We start from the raw sequence: 18,644 nt of genomic DNA, 5'->3' as shown, positions 1-18,644 counted from the left end.
TTGGGGCCAGGGATGCCTGTGAGCCCGGGGCTTCTGTGACCCGGCAGCTGCTGTGGCTCTGCCCGTGGGGAAGGCTGGACAGGGCACTCAGGCCCCTGCAGGGCAGACAGGGGTGCCAACGAATGGTCCCACGGATGGTCCCGGGGCCTCCGTGCCTGCCCACCGCTGACACAAGATCACGCAGGCGACTTGGCGAGAGGTGCCCCAGAGTGGCGCCTGGTGGCACCAGGGCCTGACCTGGAAGATTAGCGGCGCCCTGAGGCGGTGTTTACACGTTGTAGCCAGCTCTTCACGTGGCTGACCTGCCCCCATTTTCACATCTTCTGAAGGGCTTAAAGAGCCACAAAGCATGCCCTCCCTTGCTTAAAGGGGCTCTGGAAGGGCTGGGGAGGCCGCCTTGGGCTCGGTCTGAGACAGCCATCTGGGGGCTTGTTCCGGAGGCCAAAGAAGGAGCTTTCCTCGTCCTATGGCTTCCCCCATGCTGCCGTAGGGGCATCTCCACCAGCAACCGTTCACTGTGCGAGTGAAGGCACCTGGGGCTCCCTGTCCATCCAGAGTGCGCCGGGAGGGAGCAGGCCTCCTGAGAAATGGCACGGGGAGGTACACTGGCTAGCTCTGGGCAGAGGCTCACCCCCACCCACCCACCTCAGTTTTTTAATGGGCATCCTAGGAATGAAGTCTGCTGTGTTGGCCGATTGAGGAGATACCCTCGGTCTGTGAGGAGCACACAATCTTCGCGCGGCTCTCAACTGACCATCCAGCTCCCGGGAACGTTCCCAAGGGCAGTGCTCAAAAGGAAAATCATTTTATGAGTAGTTTAGAGTATTACTTTAGACACAGCACAACAACAACAAAAAATGTAACCAATGAAAATGCCCTTCAGTTGGTTGCAGACTGAGGTATGTCATTGACGTACTACCAAATAGCGAACAGATCACTGTGTTGAGTGTGAAACCATGTAAAAGGCCCAGGAAACGACTGAAGACAAATCTATGCCCCCCGATTACGATGTGTGGAAAATGTGTACCTCAAGGAAGACTGGAGGAAGATGCAAGTAATTGTTTATTTAAATATATTTGTCATTCAATATTTAAATGCATAATTTAAAATGAAAATTAAGTAAGAACAGAGATTGATATGAATATGTGTAAGTTATCGAGTTCCCGCTAGGATGAGACCCCGTGTCGTCTGTCCAGGACAGGATGTATGGGATCTCAAAGGCTGGAGAAAAGCCTGTGACTGGAGCTTGGCCACCGTGGGGTGACATAAAAGCCGGGTCATCACAGTGAGTGTGGCCACCCACGTGAGGTTGTGGTTAGGGTGTTCTGGGCATCCTGGGGGAAATGGGGCTAAGCCTCTGGCACAGTTCAGGACCCCGCATAATCCCCTGGTCTCTGAAGAGGGGTGGGAGGGTCCACAGGGCTCTGACCAGCACACGGCTGCCCCTAGCTGTAGGGTGCGAGAAATGGGTTTTCACTGCAGTGAGGAGTTCTAAAGCTGGGTTACCTAAGCAGCACTGTAGAAGGGACATCATGTTTGTTTGTTTGTTTGTTTTTTAAGTTTATTTATTTATTTTTAGAGAGAAAAGAGAGAGCATTGCGGGACGGGCAGAGAGCAAGAATCCCAAGCAGGCTCTGCACTGTCAGCGCGGGGCTTGAATTCACAAACCATGAGATCGTGACCTGAGCTGAAATCGAGTTGGATGCTCAACCCACTGAGCCACCCAGGCGCCCTGGGACCTCTTGTTCTTAGTGAATCACAAATGAATGGCTGCCACAAGTGACTGTGTAGGTTGAGGTACGGAGGGGGCTAAAACTGAGCCCCCTGAGCCCCCTACCCCTACCTCTACCTTGGCCTCGGACCCCTGCCAGGTATGCTGCAAGGCACCTAGGGTTGGCATCTCTCTTGCTCAACATACTTCCCATATTTCAAGGCGTAGCTCCATCCTCCTGCTCCCAGGAACCTCTTCTGAGCAGCTCAGCTCTTGCCAGCCTGCGCTCAGAGTGCTTCTAGAATCTGGATGTGGTGCTGAGTCTGAGGAGGGCAGGGGCCAGGCCTCACCCTCTCTGGACAGCACCTCCTTCCCCACCCTGGGGCTTTCAGAGCGGATCTCCGTGCCTTCTCCATGCCACAGATGCAGAATAGCAGTTGGAGTAGTAGCAATGATTTGTGAATTTCAATTCCTCTTCTAAAACCGCTTGCAGATATTTCTGCTGCTTTCCTCCACTCCCCCATCCTACTTCTTCCTTCGCCGCAGACAGGACTTAGGAAACAGTAACTCACACGCCCCCCTCTGCTTCTCCTGCTCCTCCTGTGGGTATCACTATGGCTACTTCGGGGACAAGACTGATTCTGATCCACCTCTGAGCCCCCTAGAACCATCAGACAGGGTGCCGTTCACCTTTGGGCGGGGGGAACAGCAAAGAAAGAGAGCTTCCCAACACTGACTGCTCACTGAAAGCCAAACACTGCACTCAGCAACCCGTAGGCATCATCTGGTTTCATTCCCCCAAACACCCCACGAGACAGGCAGTGCTCCTGCTTATAGATGGGAGACCCTGAGGCTGGAGGAGATTGGTCTCTTGCCCAAGGTCACGGAGCTAGTAAGAGGTAGAGCCAGGCTCCAGACTTTGACTGTCTGATTCCAAAGTCTAGGCTTTCCTTTGCTCTAAATCCCTCCACTCAACCTTCTCTTTTGTCTGCGGAATTCTAGGAAGTGTTGGTTCTGTTTCTCATCAGCAGGGCCTCGTGCTCCCCGCAGAGCAGGGTCTCTGGGCATTTGCACATCATCCCTACAGGCAAATGTTGGGTGTGCAGAGCCTCATCTCCAAGTCCAGGGTGTCCAGAACCAGCTGGAATCAGAGGCATTCTGGCCCTTTTCCCTGCCACATGGAAATGTCATTTGCAATCAGCCGGCTGTAGTTGGAGAGCTGCCTTTTAGGTGCAGCGACTAAAAGGAGCACATGGAAACACTCAGTGCCTGAGCCAGCATCGGAGAGGCCCTGGCTCTTAGCCACGAATGGCGGCAGGTCCAATAATGTTGAGCTCCAGGCATGCGTGTTGCCAAGAAGCCAGAGGGGTTTGGAGATTGACCAGCTCCTGCAGCACGTGAAGATGCCTTGCACAGTGCTGGGCGTATGGGTGCTCGAGAATGTAGATCCCTGTTTGGTGACAGAGAGGCCGTGGTCCTGTGGGCTAAGTGCCCGGTGATGAAATATTCTGTGCCATGGCTGCCTCGGGGGTGGGGCGCGGTCTAAATCAGGGGACCATGGGCTTCTGAGGTTGTATGTGAGTGTCATGCATGCTCCTGTATCCAATGGGCGGCCATAGCTTTCTCTGGGCTTTCAGAGCTATCCCAGACCCAAGATCCTACTATCCAAGAGGCTGCAGGTAGGGACCAAGAGATTAAGCCATTCAGCATGTTCTAAGATACGCTCACCCCTGGGACGGCTGGCAGGGGGAGATGTGCCAGACTGACGAGAGTGTGAGGAGGGGAACAGGTACCCAGGTCAGGCTGCCTCTCTGAGCAGAATGGAGCTCCTGCTGACTCCCCTCCTACTCTGACCACACAGGCTGCAGAGAGCAGAGCCCTCCGGCCCTTGGGGGGAAGATGGCCTCCCCCACCATCATCTGTGAACCTCATCTCCAAGTTTAGAGCTTCCTCCCCAGGTGGGGTTGCCCCCTCTCTGAGCTCCAATTTCCCCATCGGCCTGTGGCCGTATATCTTCTCCTCTTTTCTCCTGGCTGCTTTATAGCTTGCTGGAAACACCTTCCCTTAACACTTCGAAATGTATCACTTGAAAGCATCTTAACGTTAACCAATGCGATTCTTTTTTAATTTGAAGGGGCTTATTTCTCTGAATGGCTTTCCTGATCATATAGGAGGGCATGCTCCCTAATATTAAACTTTTTCTTTAAAAAGAGCAAAAAATGACTCACATCTGTTTGATATTTAATTCAAATTGAATGGCAGGACAGGAACAGAATTACACTGCAAACGGCCATAAAGAGCCAAGCATACGGAACCTACATGCCAGAAGATTTGAAATGACAAAGGATTGAGGGGGATGTGGCCTGGGCAATGGGGCATGTCCTACCCAGAAGCCAGAGCTGTAGTAGCAAAGCCAGGAGAAGGTGGAAAGTGAGAGAGGGGCTCCCTTTTGCACTGGAGGATTTTGTAGGGACTGGTATCTAGATGCATGTAAGTTTGGGGTCTGGGATCCAAGCCTCCAACAAGCGTCCTGATCCCATCTGGAATCCAATGCTCGTCGCTCTACGTTGGGGTGGTGACCTGTCTGGGCTCCCCAAAGGGCTGTCGGGTAATGCTCGCACACAGCCTGGGTGACCAACCAGTCACTCCCCTGATCTCGGGGTCCTGGAGGCCTTGGGGTTGGGCTACAGTTCGGAGATTGAGCTCAAAGTCTCCCTGCTCCCTGCTGATCAGTTCACCAGAAACTCCAACATCCAGTGTCTAAGAGGGCAGGGAGATGAGGTGGGGCCTAGAGAGCTGTGTTTTCCTCCCTTCTCAGAAAGAAGGTGACTTCTAAATGCCAGGTGACCTGTACTTCCTTGAGCTCTGAGAGTGAGATCTCAGGAAAGAAATGAGCACAGCCTCTTAGCTAATACCTGTGGGCACGTTTGAAGTCAGGGGACTGATTACAGGATCCAGGCACAGCACTTTAATTGTGAACCATGTCTCGTGGCATCTGCTAGGTGGGCATTGACAGTGGGGTTCTACAACCCAAGCTCAGCCAGAGCTTGTGGGCTTCCTCTCACCAGGTGTGCATGGATGGCGGGGGTGAGGAGAAGGGCAAGAGTCCCCCACTTACCAGCTGGGTGCATTTGGGAGCCTTTCCCCTCCCTGCGCTTTTGTTTCTTCATCTGTAGCATGGGACGGTTTAAAATCCTCATAAGGTTATTTGAAACATCTAACATTATAAATACAAATGACTTCACTTTTAAAATGGCCAAACACCATACTGTTTTCTTAGAATCGTTACCCTGACCTCTCCGGCACTTCTGTGCAGGCACCATATGCATCTCAAGGCATTTTCACATGTTTGTTTGTTTGTTTATTTGTTTGTTTCTCTGGCCCACCGTTCTCAGATGCTGGAAGTTTCTCCACATGGTGGTGTGCTAAGAGGGTCCCACACTGTCTTATAAGAGCCGATTGTTAAACAAGCCACCACTGAAAATTAAAGCACAAAGGGGCGCCTGGGTGGCTTAGTCGGTTAAGCATCTGACTTCAGCTCAGGTCATGATCTCCCGGTTCGTGAGTTCGAGCCCCGCGTCGGGCTCTGTGCTGACAGCTCAGAACCTGGAGCCTGCTTTGGATTCTGTGTCTCCCTCTTTCTTTGCCCCTCCCCCACTCACCCTCTGTCTCTGCCTCTCAAAAATAAACACTGAAAAAAAGAGAAAATGAAAGCACATGAACTTAGTGTTGAATAAGTTACATTAAATACAAAGTTAAATAATAAAAACTCACAGTTTCCTAATTATTTTACTATATTTGGCTATATCTGTGCTCTTGTGGGTATTTGCATCCAGTCTATCTGTGTGTGTTTACTGCACATCTCTTTCCAACTCCAGGTTCAGTGGTGTCACCCTGATACCTTGAAACTGACGATGGTGGGAGAATTTCCATCACGGAAATCAGAAATCGGCAAACACTACACAATCAGAGGTCTCCCACCACCCAGAGAGCTGGTGGTTAACCGTCTGCCAGCCCCTGACTGACTGTAGAGATTGGCAGAGTGAAGTCTAGAGCCTTTGGTGACTTTCTCGGTATGCCGTGTCGTTCTCTCAACCTGCTGCTTTGTCCATCAGACTTCGATCTTCCAGCATTCCCAGGCCCTCAGGTGCAGGGTATACGGCATTGCTTTATTCAGCACACTCTGAATTTGGCCTCCTCCGAATGCCTCCTACCATTCCTGTAATGAGGTCTCTCCTTGGCTTCTGGTTTTTTCCCTGAGCTCAGCCAAAATATTCACCCTGGTTTTGTGAAGCATGCTGAGAGTCTCAAGTGGAGGTATTTTCTCTTTAACAGAGAAGCAAAACTCACAGCTCATAATGACCCTGGGGATTTCTAACCAACACTTTACCCGGGGTGCTAGACAGAGCCCAGAGTGAGAGTGTGTGAGTGTGTGAGTGTGTGTGTGTGTGTGTGTGTGTGTGCGCGCGCGAGATGGGGAGTGGCATGGAGAAGGAGAAGTCAAACCACATGAGGCTTTCCTGACATTTCAAATTGAAATCTGCACAGCAACCGCAGCCCCAGGGGAAGAGGAACGTAAAAGTGAAAGATGGAGCCCCCTGATTATTAGCTTCCCTCCTGGGCCTCCAACAAGTGTCTACAGGGGACCATGTGTTCCTCAGTAATGAGGGCCAGGATGATTCTGGAAACCTCTGACATCAAGCATGCAGTCTGCTTGCTTCCAGTGTTCCCCGGGGCAGAGGTCCAAGTTTGGGAGCTCCGCACCTCGTACGTGTGTTTCTGGGTGGTGGGGGGCTGGACACTTGTGTTGAACCATAGACATAGGACTCATCTGGAAACAGGGAAAACCTATTGGCAGAGAGTGGAAGAATCAGGGGTGTGAGCCCTGCAGGGCCTTGCTGGATTTGTCCTTGCCTCCCGGGCTTAGGGTCCTATAGAGAAGATGAGGGCACTCATGGAACAAACCACTTACCCTGGCCTCTTCTCATTCTGAGTAATTCATTGTTTAAAGTCCGTTTTAACCTGTTAAACCAGAAGCTTTGTTGTGACATGAGGTTCTTCTCAAAGCTCATTCCCGAAGACCTGCTTTCACCCCACGCAAATTCTTTGTCCCAGCTCACTTTCTTGGCAGTCAATAGACCCCTGCTGAGGAGCCAGGTGGCTGTCCCATCCATACGCAGACTCGAAGACTCGCTGAGTTGGTCTCTGCCTTGCCCGGGGCCATGTTGGCGGGGCAGAGCACACAGCAACTACGTATTCCCAGCTGAGGAGATACCATGTGGTTGATACCATGGATCACTGCCTGGAAACCCCTCTGAGTGTCCCACAACAGGCTTGGAGCTTGGGGGGAGACCATTCCTTTCTGGAAAAAGTCAGGAAAGCTTTCTGGAGGGAGAAACGTTTGGGGATGGGAGGTGGCAGTTCACACTCACGGCCGGCAGTCATTGAGCGTTTCCAAGGCGTGCATGCTAAGTTCCATTACACATATGTGTGCATTTCCGTCTGCACAGAGGGGGCGAGGGTACTGACAGCATTCCCGTTTTGTACTTGGGCGTTGGCGGCTTGGGAGATGAGGCAAGTTTTAGGGTCAGTAAGTGGACAGCGGTGGGGATTTGGACCCTCCTCTGCTGCCCTGCCTCTGAGGTGGGGGGAGAGGGGTTTTCAAAGCAGGCGCCCCGGCTGGATTGCGTGCCCCAGGCCAGGATGGCCCCACCTGGTTCTTCTCTGGACCTCACTGTCAGTACCTGTCCTCTTGTGCCCTCCTCTTTCCTTTCTTACAGAGGCCAAAGGATATGTGGTTGGGGTGACGTGTGGGAGAGGGGGTCTGTGCTTGCCTGTTGCCTCCAGGAGGCCCCCAGGCAGGGGAGCCCTCTAGGCCATGCCCCCTTTCCTCTCCCTTTCTGGTGGCCCAGGCCCCCTTCTCCCTTTTTGCCCTCAGACCCTCCTTCTTTCTTCTCTCCTCTGCTTACCGGGGCAGGGGAGGGGGGGGGCAGTCCAGCCTGCAGACTGCATTCCCCAGGTTTGCTCACCAGCTGCCTTCTGCCTGCCTTCGGCCAATAAGAACCGCAAGGGGTGGGTGAGGGGAGCAGCCAGGATATGTCACCCTCTCTTTCAGCGCCTCACGCTGGGGAGAGAGTCTGGAGCGGCAGGTGTTATCTCCTCTTTGGCTCCAGCCTACCCCCCTCCCCCAGATGGCCTCTGACCCCAAGGTCCCAGCTTCTGCAGGGACAAGGCACATTCGTTCTAGCTCTGTGCCTGGCAATGTCTGCTCTGGTTGACTCTGCAGCCCCAGAGGTGGGAGCAACTTCTGCTCTTGCTGATTTCTGAGGTCCGTGGCCTGTTATGTTTTTGCAATGCTTACAGTGGTTTTTGTTTTCTTGACTGGATCCTGCTATGCACCCTCTCCTACCTCCCCCACCCCCTCCACCCCCCGCCGCTCCCTCCCCCCAGGCAAGGTGACCTAATAGGACCCATCGTGCAGAAAACTGCATATGAATGGAGGAATGATATCATGGAGTCCTGATCCCTCAGAGAAGAAATTACGGAAAGGAAACCCGTGGCTGGCTGCCTGACTGAGCTCTCCCTGGGAACCCCCCCGCCCCCCCCTCCCTGTCTCTGCTTTATTCTGAAGAGTCCCCACCCCCTACCCCCTGCCTCTGTGTCTTTAAAGGAAAGCAAGGCAGATGTCTCAGCTGGGGCTCCTTCCAGCAGTTTGAATGCTTGGCTCAGAGCCTGGACGTCGTGATGGTTTTGCTCCGGTACCTGCTCTGTGTAATTTCTCTGTTAGGTAACACAGAGGATCGGAGAAATAACAGAGTGGGGAAGAAAGCCCCCCTTCAGAACTCCAGACCCCAGGGGTCCTTTCCCTCCTTCCAGGACTGTGATTTGAATTTTATTCAAATCTGCCCCTTCTCAGACTCCTTCCTGGTTCCCAAAGGTCTGGAGCTGGGCACTGTAGCTGCCAGTGCCCCTTAAAAAGGTAGGCACTGTGGGGGAAATGGAGGCTATGTTCCCCTGGAAAGAAGAGGCAGAGACAGTAACAGTTCAGGGAAGGCTGGCATTATCGGGGGAGGGCACATTTTTGCGGAGCAAGCCCCATACCAAACGACACTTTAAAGCCTTTTCAACTCACGTCCTTAAAGAAGAAAATAATTAAACTCTTCTGCTGGGGATCACCTGGCTTCCCACATCCCTTCACTTAGGATGTTTTGTTCCCACTGGAGCATGTGATTGGAAAACAAAGGTAAATGAGAGCAATTTATTCCCGGATCATTTCTTCCCCTGGCGGGCTTAAAGCTGCCTCAGCCATAAAGAGTTTACAAACTCTAAAGAAAGATAATAACTTCCCTTCTCACGGCCCGGTCATAGGGAGGTAATGTATGTTTCCAATCAGCTGAGAATGTAATTCAAATGGTAGGTTTTATTTCACTTTAATCCGCCTGTGAGTTCACATTCAAGGTAAGAGGGATCACAGCCCTGCAATGTGAATAGAGTTCATTAACTTGGCATCTCCACTTAGAGGCGGAGGAGCTGGGTCTGTCTACTCCTCTCCCAGAGCCTTGCACAGTCTTGGGCCTCGTGTGCCGGCCAGTGACCAGAGCGAGCCGGAATGTGGGCAGGGCGGCCACAGTGACAGGAAGCTGGAGGGTCCAGTTTGGGGACCAGCTAACCCGATGGCAGCATCAGCATCACCAGGTGCCATGGGGTAGAAGCTGAGGAGGAGGAAATGAGCTCACACAGTAGATAGAGTAGATAGTCTCCCCTCCGCAGCCCAGTTTGGGGGTGGGGGAAGGTCCTGGAGGTGATGATGAACTGTCCACACTGCTTGTGGCTTACTTGCTTCTACACACATCTTTGCTGACAGCACCCTAGCTACTCACTGGGCTGTTAGGCAAAGAATCCGTTCTTAGCTCTGTTGGAATCCTGTCTCAGCTCTATTTAGTCACAGGGAGACCTTGAACCAGCCACTTGACTATGTCTTGCTTTATACATTTATGAAGTGACTATCCATTTGAGGGGAAAGGGACATGTTTTCTTCATTGGCCTACTGTGAAGCTTTTTTTTAAAGTTTATTTATTTGTTTTGAGAGAGAGCAAGAGAGCACAAGCAGGGTAGGGGCAGAGAGGGACAGAGACAGAATCCCAAGCAGACTCCACGCTGTCAGCACAGAACCCGTTGCGGGGCTAGAACTCACGAACCATGAGATCATGACCCAAGCAGAAATCAAGAGTCAGACACTCAACCATCTGAGCCACTCAGGCGCCCCTGGCCTACAATGAAACGTTTAATGCCGCTCATTCTACAATGAAACTCACTCCTGCAGGGTAAGCGTTACCCTCTCCAGGCCTTTCTTTGGAAATACCGATGCCTTCAGCAGTGTGATGTCTTAGCTTCCCAAGCCACAGGGAATCCCTTGAAGGAACAGTTCTGGTCTGTGCAGGTGGGGTGTCGGTTTAGGGAGGCAGCGTGTTCCTAGCGAGTGTCTGGGGGAGGAGTTTCTGTGGAGGGTAGCCTCCATCATATGGGCGTGGAGCAGAGGTATCAAACCAGATCCAAGAAGATGTGGGGGGCAGGGGGCCCACTCTCCATCCTGCCGGTCCAACTCAAGACTCCTAGTGATTGGAGCCCCTCCTAGGGTCTCCTGGAGGTAGCTATGTGCCTCTAGGAAGTGCTGAGAGCTGTCTCTCAGTCACATGGGGACCTGTCACATCTGTCGACCTTCCCCAGCAGTCATCTCACAGAATCTCAAAAATGCAGCATCCTGGCTGGCTTGGGCTGCAAAGGCTCAAGCCCCAGAGAGAAGCACAAGCTGTGTTCTGCGCCAGCTGGAGGATCTGGGCTCTCCTCACTGAGGCCTAGAGCTGGAAGAGACTTACTGTCTGCCCACGGCTTCCAGGCCCTGCTGCCCCAGTTGGCCGACCCATCTCTCCTCCTGCCACTACAAGCCTTGGCCATGCCCTCACCTGCCTCGCTCATGCCTTAACAACTCACCTTGCCCATCTGTCTGTCCATCCATTCTCTGACCAGCTCCCTAACGGCCCGCTGGAACACAACAGCAAACCACCCGTGGTCCTCATCTGTGTGGAGCCTAAGTCTCACAGGGAGACAGACACAGAAACTATGGCGACAGCATTGGGGTGTCCGGTGCCCTTCCTTGCCCCCGGCCACAGCCACGGTTGTGCTGTCCTGCCATCACATCCTCACCCTGCTTGCTCACGCCTCAGAGCCCTGCACATTTATGTGGAGTTCTCAGGTCTCCCTGGAAATGGGGCTCGGGAGGTTACGGTGTCCCACTTACAGACAGGTTGGGGAGAGTCCCATTCTTGGAAGAGCAGAGGAATGTGAAGGTTAAAATGTCTTAAAGGGCACAAGGGGTGATTTCTAGATTTCCGGACATGCCTTCAGAGAATCGTCGTGCTCTGGGGGTAACTGTTGTAGCCCTTGGTAGCAGACGTACGCATGTGTGTATACGCTGAGTGTATGTGTCAACCCGCATTCAATTCATTCCACCGAATTGGACAGTGAAAGCTTACTTTACTGAGTACCTACTATGCGCCAAGCACCACACTAGGTGCTTTATATGCACTGCTTCATTTTACCACCACCGCTGGCTGTCACTTTTCCCATTTTCCAGAAGAAGAAACAGAGGCACAGGGACATTCATTCACTTGTCCAAGGTCACAGAGCTAGTAATGGTGGAGTAGGAATTCCAACCCAGACAGCACCCGATTGCAGAGCCCCGGCTTGGAGCCTCCCCAGCCGGTGGGCGTGGCCCGTGTCCGTGCGTGCACGTGCACCCCCTCGCCTCCGTGCACTGCCCTGTGTGTGGGAGCTGAGAGAATGCAGAGGAGGTTTCTGGGAGGGTCTTTCCAACCTGCTCAGGCTGCCTGTGCAGGCCAAGTGTGCAAATGCGGGTGAGTGCAGGGACCCGGTGATTTAAATGGTTCTCTGGTCAAGAAAGATGGAATCTAGCACGGAGCGGAGCTTTGCTGCCCTGCAACCTGGTAGGAGGCAAGCAGTGAGTTTTCCAAGGAGAGTTTGTGAATCAGCAGAGTCCGAAACAACGAGCCGGACGTGTCTGGGCTCCCTCCTGCCTGGTGTCTGGCAGGCATCGTTCAGTCTGCTGCACACTTCATCCCGGGGCCCGGAGGGACTCCCAGACACTTCCCTCTGAATCTCCCACTCCTCATGGGGGAGGTAACTCGGTTCCTCTCATAGACCCCCCGCGGCTAGGGTTTACTTTCTTCCAGGGGAAGGAGACCCCTTGAGTGGTAGAGGTTCGTGCTGGAGCAGGGGAGCTGCTCCCTGGGACTCTGGGGTAGCGTGCCACCAGCCAGCTTCCTCTTTTCTGCCTTTGAAATTCAGGTGTGGTCTCCAGGTTGTGGCTTCCCTGTTCTGTATGTTCTGTATCTGCTCCCTTATACACAGTTTGGCGAACGTTTTGGTCTCCGGAGGGATCATCGCTGCATTTTGAACTCGTGCGTGAAATACAAAGGCAGCTCCAAAACAGTGGGCTTCATCAGACCGCCCAGCACACGGCTTCTGCTTGCCAGCCCCGACCGTGTGTCTCCCATCCAACAAACTCTAAATATCGGGCCTTCTGGTGCAAGGAACAGGTTAAAGCCCCCTCCTGACTGCCCACCAGGCCTGCAGCAAAGGCAAAACCCTTTATCAGGAAATCACAGACTGCAGGTGAGCCCTTGGGTATGGACCCATCACGTTCCCTCTGTCAGGTTTCATGATGGTGTCTAACCCTTCCTGAGTGCCTACTATGTGACAGATGCTTCACTATGAGCTCTTAAGACCGTCATAACATCACCAGTGAATGGTGACTGTTATCTTACCCACTTGCCGGAGGGAGAAATGGAGACCAAGAGCAGGCTAAGTCCCTGGCCCAACATCACACAGCCAGTAAGTGGCATGATATTGGGCAAGATACCTTTTCTAAGCCTCAATTTCCCCAGGTGTACAATGTGTTAACACCACTGTCCCTCTGAGCGTTTTGAGGATTCAGCTGGGCAAGGCACATAGCTCCTAGCAGAGGGCTAAGCGCACGTAAGCACTCACCAGATATGGCCACTTAATGGTAGAACTAATGTTAACACCAGCCCGAAGAGAGAGAAAACACAATGTTTACAGCACCAAGAACAGGGGTGATCAAATAATTCAGTGATTAGTTCCTCAACAGGTGTCTTTCATGAGCCCAGGTAAACTCTCTGGGGGCAGGGACTTTGTCACCCTAGTTCACTGCGGGTTCCTGGGGCTTTGCATAGCATCTGGTGAAAGTTTGTTGAATAACTGAGTGAAGGACTGTTTGGGGGGCCCCCACATGCCATTCAAGCATTGGACAGCCCCTTCTTCTTACAGCCCTTGCCCTCCTCTGCCTTTTGCTGTAATCTGAGTGTACTTGTCCTATTCTCCATTAGAAGGGAAGCTTCCCAAGCCAGGACAGGCCTGGTTCCTGCCCACTGCTGTCTTCCCCATGGAGAGGATGCTCAGGGAGTGCCTGGCAGACCAGCTGAATCTTCTTGCCAGGCTCAGTGTCTCCAATATCATAGAGCATGGTCTAAGATGATGATGGCCATCTGAGTTTGTAGGTCCCTCCCTTCACCGCACGGGTGAACATTGTTTCTCAATGATGCTTGCAAGCCCCCCCTGGGGAGTTGGAATGGAGATGATGTGGAGAGTAGGTACTTGTGCTCAGCCCCTCTGTTCACTGAGAAGTTGTCCCACCCTTAACCTGCATGGCTTACTAACTAGTCCCTTATATTGGAAAGACCACCCCACCCCCATTGGTATATGACCCACTTTGAGTAAAATTACCGTTGAGCTGAATTTTACCACAACCTCTTCCCCCCACCCTCACGGACTTAGTCCTGAAAGATTTCTCTGCTCTGGGAAGCCACCTTTCCCTGGAGATCTTGCCCTCCCATCAGCCAAGGCTTTGATCCAGAAATAACAGAGGGAGGGAGTGTGAGGATGACCGTGTGACAGTGAGTTTCCCGGCAGGCCCAGCCCCCAGCTCCCCGCCCCCAGGAAACCCTGAGCTCTGCCCACATCCTTTCCAGAAATGTGAGCCCCCACCTTTCCAATTTCCTCTTACACCTCTTCTGTATTTCCCGCCCCTGCCTCTGCATGACAACGTGGCGTGCACGCACCCCGTTTGGCGATCAGGGAATCCTACTGGGCATGCCAGCTTAATGAAATACTTACAGTTTATTAAACACAGGCTTCCCTAAGCCCTGAGTGCCTGTGGGTATTAGAAAGCCCAAGGTAACCCCGAGCTACCACGAACCTAATTGGTACATGTGTCCATGCATTCCTCGTGAAACCTCAGACTCCAGCTCTTAAGCAGCTCACGAAATTAGCCACATAAAGTAACTCCTAGGCAGACAGGCCGGGGGAAATGTGGGGAAAGGCTGAGAGAGGCTCTCAGAAGCCCTCAGGGCCTTTAACGTATGCGAAGTTCCTGTTCCTTTACGTAGCTGTAACCATGGAGGGTGCTCCCCCAGCCCAGGCTGTTCGCGTTTGCAGAATTTGTTCATTATTACCAGGCCCGTCTTGCTTGTCAGCCTCACATGATGTAGCTACAACAGTTCAAGTTCTATTTCAGGTAAGCCTTGCTCTGGGCCGCTGGGGCTAGCAGAGCATACTTTCTGAGGGCTCCTTCTGGAGCTGTGTTTCTGTTCCTCCTCCAGGGCTTGGATGGGAAGGGCCATGGAGAAGCCCCGGGTGATCTGGAGCTCGCTGCCCCGAACTTGGGGGTGGCTGCTCCTGGGGTTTGTTTTCCCATTCATCAGTCTCCTCAGCCTGGGGCCTGTGAATCAGGGGCGAGGAGCTGAGATGGAAGCAGCAGACAAAGGCCTCCAGGGAGGTGCCTCGCTCTATGCGGACCACCATCTGGATGCCGGAGAAGGCAACCCTGTTGACCATGCTCAGTGGAACCTGCTCCAAGAACCTCAGAGTCAGCCCGTTGACCCACACACAGCCTTTGCGGCTCAGGGCCTTCAGGCAGAAGGCCAGGGGAGTGCCACCCTTCTCCCGGTAGGGCTCCAGCGACAGGTGTCTGCGGGAGAGGCACGGGAGCCGCAGCTGGAGGTGGGCGTCCGGGCCCCGCCCCACCAGCAGCGGGTTGGTGTCATGCTGCAGCTTCGGTGGGACGTTGGCAAAGGTGTCTGGGTCCTGCGTGGGGTGGTACAGGCTCACATGCAGGACCGTGAGGGGCTTCTCCGTGGATGGGAGCCTGGGAAGGATGGAACACAGAGAAGTGTGGTTGGAGCCTGACACCTCTGTGACTCCCTGAACCTAGACATGCTTGCCCGGCTCAGGGGCCCTGGACCCCCTCCAGCCCAACAGAGCGGAGCACGGAGTGTGGACATGGTCATCCTGCTCAAGCCAGGATAACACCGAGGCTCAAGCTGGTGTGGAAGTTCAGCCCCAATGGTTCTTTTTTTTTTTTAATTTTTTTTAACGTTTATTCATTTTTGAGAGACAGAGACAGAGTGCGAGTGGGGGAGGGGCAGAGAGCGGGGGAGACACAGAATCCCAAGCAGGCTCCAGGCTCTGAGCTGTCAGCACAGAGCCTGACATGGGGCTCGAACCCGTGAATCATGAGATCGTGACCTGAGCTGAAGTCGGACGCTTAACCGACTGAGCCACCCAGGTGCCCCTCAGCCCCACTGGTTCTAATCTCAGTGTCACCTTGATCATATTCTGTGAGTGGGCCTTACCACCCATCCACTCTGAGCTTTAGTTTTCTTTTCCGTACTGTCAGTATGCCCCTCCTTGTTTTTGTAAGGTATATGGGATACCAGCTTCTGCGGTGTGGTTATGGTGGTGGCCTACTGACATCTGGAGACAATCTGGCCCTGTTTTGAGGGGAGGGAAGAACAGACAGACAGGATACACCTTCTTCGTATTCAACCGTCACACAAAAATACCCTTGCTGGGCCCTTGTTTGAGCCAGGCACTGAGCAGCTGCTGGCAATGAGCACAGGCAATAGGAGAACAAGAACTTGATTTCCAGAACACCCAGCTGGGGGAGGAGACAGGTGCCTCTAGCATCAGGAATTATGGAGAGAGACAGAACAGGGAAGCCCAGCTGGCTCCTGGGGGAACCAGAAAGGCTCCCTGGAGACCCAGAGGATGAAGAAAAACAGCTAGCACGTTCCAAGTTGCTTCTATGGGCCTGGCCCCATGCCAAGTGTATTTTGGGCATGAATGTCTCATTATATGGGCAGAGGACAGATCCTGATGGAGAAGGTGGAGAGCCATGAGAGATGTCACTCAAGAACCGACAGGGGCTCACGGCGTCTGGATGGCTCAGTTGGTTGAGCACCTGACTTCGGCTCAGTTCACAACCTCACAGTTTGTGAGTTCGAGCCCCGTATCAGGCTCGCTCTGCTGCTCTCAGCACAGAGCCCTCTTCAGATGCTCTGCCTCCCCTCCCCCTCCCCAAGTCATGCACGCGCGCTGTCTCTCTCTCTCTCTCTCTCTCTCTCAAAAATTAAAAAAAAAAAAAAAAGAATTGACAGGGGCTGTGTGGAGGCCAAGTAACAAGGCGGCCACAGTGTGAATCGCACACATGCTTTGTTCCAGCAACTCCATCTCTGATCATTTGTCCTTTAGAATGTCACTGGCACATGCAGTAAGGCTACTTACAATAGTCGGCTTTGCTCCTGCATGCATTTGAGGAATATAAACTCTCTGGCACATCCCCCAACCCCATATGGCCCAGAACCTGCCAGAGCCTTCACTGGGAACCAGGGGATGAGTGGGTTTGAATAACTAATTGTACACTTTCTCGGCACCAGACTTTGCTTACAGGTTTTTCTCTGCTAAGAATGTATCCTCCATCCCAAACCCTGACCAAATACCGCTCCTCTTTAAAGCCCCGGTTCCAATGTGGCGTCTTCTAATGTAGCTCTTTTCCTGTCTCTGCCCTCTGACCCTTTCCGGACACCGCCATTCAGTCCATCTTCTGATTACACGTCAGAATTATGTGGGTCCTCGTCCTGTCTTCCCTGAGCCCTCCTGCTCTGTCTCTGAGACTTCCCAGGGGCAGGCTGTGGTCTGAGCTGCCCTGTTGCCCAGTGTCCCATTGCCCTGTACAAACAGGGCCTGGCCACATGTGTCTGGCCACATGTGTCTGGCCACATGTGTCTGGGCACATTTGACAAATGGCTCAATGAAGAGACGCGCACACATGAAAATCATGTGAAACCAAGTTTAGGTACGCGGCAAATGTGAGCCTAGAGCTCAAGGGCTGTGTGTGGAGGGGGGGCGGCGGCTGGAATCCTGTCACAGGTGGTCTGAATCTGGGGCCCTCCACCCCTTCTGCATTTTGGGTGAAGTAGGTTCATGGTGAAGACCTTCCCCTCTGGTCCCTCTGGCCCCTCCCTTTTCCGTAAAGCACAGATATACACATGTCTCCATCCACAACCCCCTCTGGCCCCAGCCTTCAGGAGACCTCCTGACTACAAAAGACAAGCTGGGCCCAGAATGGCCAAGCGGGGTATCCAAGTCCTCAGGCCAGGCCAGAAACTCAGAGTTCACTTCTAGGACCCGATCTCACATCCCAGGGACCCTGAGAAAATCCCTCAGAAATGAGGGTTCACCGCTGCTCGTGAGATATTACTCTCTGCTCCACTGCGCGCTCCAGAGCCGACAGAAATCCCCCAGCAGCGCAGAGCCCCGGAAGAGGCCCTCACATCTCCAGGACCCTCCAGTTGTTCTGGGGAAGCAGAACCCAGCCCTACCAATGCCGACTCTGGGAGGAGACAGCAGAAAGACACTGAGATACGTGCCTGGTGAGTAGCCAGCAGGGGCTCTGCTCCCCACCTCCCCCCGCCGCGCCGGGCCATCTCCCCTGGCTGTACGTCAAGTCCCCCTCCACCTACCTTACCGCCAGGGGCACCTCTGGCTGTGACTCGGCAGCCATGAGCTCTCAGGAGCAAATGGGTCCCTTCCAGGGCAGGTCTGGCTTGGCACTTAAGGCTGCGGTTTGGGGATGTGATACGTCAGAGCATTCATCAGTTTTGCTGCTTTCTTCCTTTTTCCCGTTAGGAAGGAAAATGTACGTGTGATTTCCCATTGCAGAAGTGCAACCCTAGCACTGAGTGGTTGAGAAACCGCAGCCTGGGATCCTTGCTAGCCCTGGCCCCTGGGGGGTGGGGTTCCCCGCTGGGCTTCAGTACACTGCCTGGGTCTGCAGCCTGTCCCCAGGCACCCCGGGAGCTGTGTCCAGGGCACCCGTCACTGGTGCTGCTACTCTTCTCTGCTGCCAACCACGGGGGTGTGTGGGTGTGTGGGGTGAAGGCCTCCCGGGCTTGTTAGAAAGGAGAGGCTTTTTGAACAGAGAGCCAATGAGGGGAGCCCCCACTTATGTGGGAGAGTGCGAGGAGAACGTTACAGATGGGCCGGCGGTGGCCAAGAGGGCTGTGGGTGACAGAGCAGTCCACTCAATATCTCGGGAGGGGCAGGGCCTCAGCGGATGGGGGTGAGGGCTGCTCATGCTGGGCGGCCTGTCTCACAGGACAGCAGAAAGGCCATCTTCTATGCTCACCCCTCCTGGGGTCTGCTGGCCTTCCAGAGCAGCATGGAAGAGACTGAGATAGATGCTTGCCCAGCACTGGGAGCCCCGGCCATCCTGGAAGTGACCCAGTGTCCACCGGTGTATTCATACTGCCTTCACTGTACCCACCAAGCTGGCAAGAGACAGGTACCCATGGTATACAGGGGGTAACGGGGGCCCTAAGAGAGGCAGTGCCTGGCCCAAGGCCCCAGGATAGGTCAGCATATAATCCTTTCTCTTTTTCCCATCAAACCTGAGCTATCCTGGGGATTCTTGGGGGGTATCCAGGGGGGTGGTACAGCCTGCTGGTCTCCCGATCTGCCTCACTGTCCCCAACCCACAGCTTACTCTCCCCTCGAG

General features: G+C 53.6%; 1 protein-coding gene across 1 annotated transcript; it reads right to left on the bottom strand.

Moving 5' to 3' along the window:
- Nucleotides 1-13,908: 13,908 nt before the first annotated feature.
- On the bottom strand, nt 13,909-17,837 carry TIFAB (TIFA inhibitor). Its single transcript, XM_058736100.1, has 2 exons — nt 17,611-17,837; nt 13,909-14,954 (listed from the first exon to the last, which is right to left on the bottom strand). The coding sequence occupies exons 1-2, from the start codon at nt 17,649-17,651 to the stop codon at nt 14,351-14,353; spliced, it is 645 nt and encodes a 214-aa protein (XP_058592083.1). The 5' UTR covers nt 17,652-17,837; the 3' UTR covers nt 13,909-14,350.
- Nucleotides 17,838-18,644: the final 807 nt, after the last annotated feature.

The sequence above is a fragment of the Neofelis nebulosa genome, chromosome 1 (genome assembly GCF_028018385.1).
Source record: "Neofelis nebulosa isolate mNeoNeb1 chromosome 1, mNeoNeb1.pri, whole genome shotgun sequence".
NCBI lineage: Eukaryota > Metazoa > Chordata > Mammalia > Carnivora > Felidae > Neofelis > Neofelis nebulosa.
Note: the sequence above shows the minus strand (reverse complement) of the source record. Positions and strands in the feature narration are given on the sequence as shown.

Excerpts from the sequence above, each read along its gene's own strand:
- TIFAB (XM_058736100.1), bottom strand. The coding sequence starts at position 17,651 with ATGGCTGCCGAGTCACAGCCAGAGGTGCCCCTGGCGGTAAG. Across the intron at positions 14,955-17,610 it reads GAGGTGCCCCTGGCGGTAAG|GCTCCCATCCACGGAGAAGC; the intron begins GTAGGTGGAGGG and ends CATCCTTCCCAG.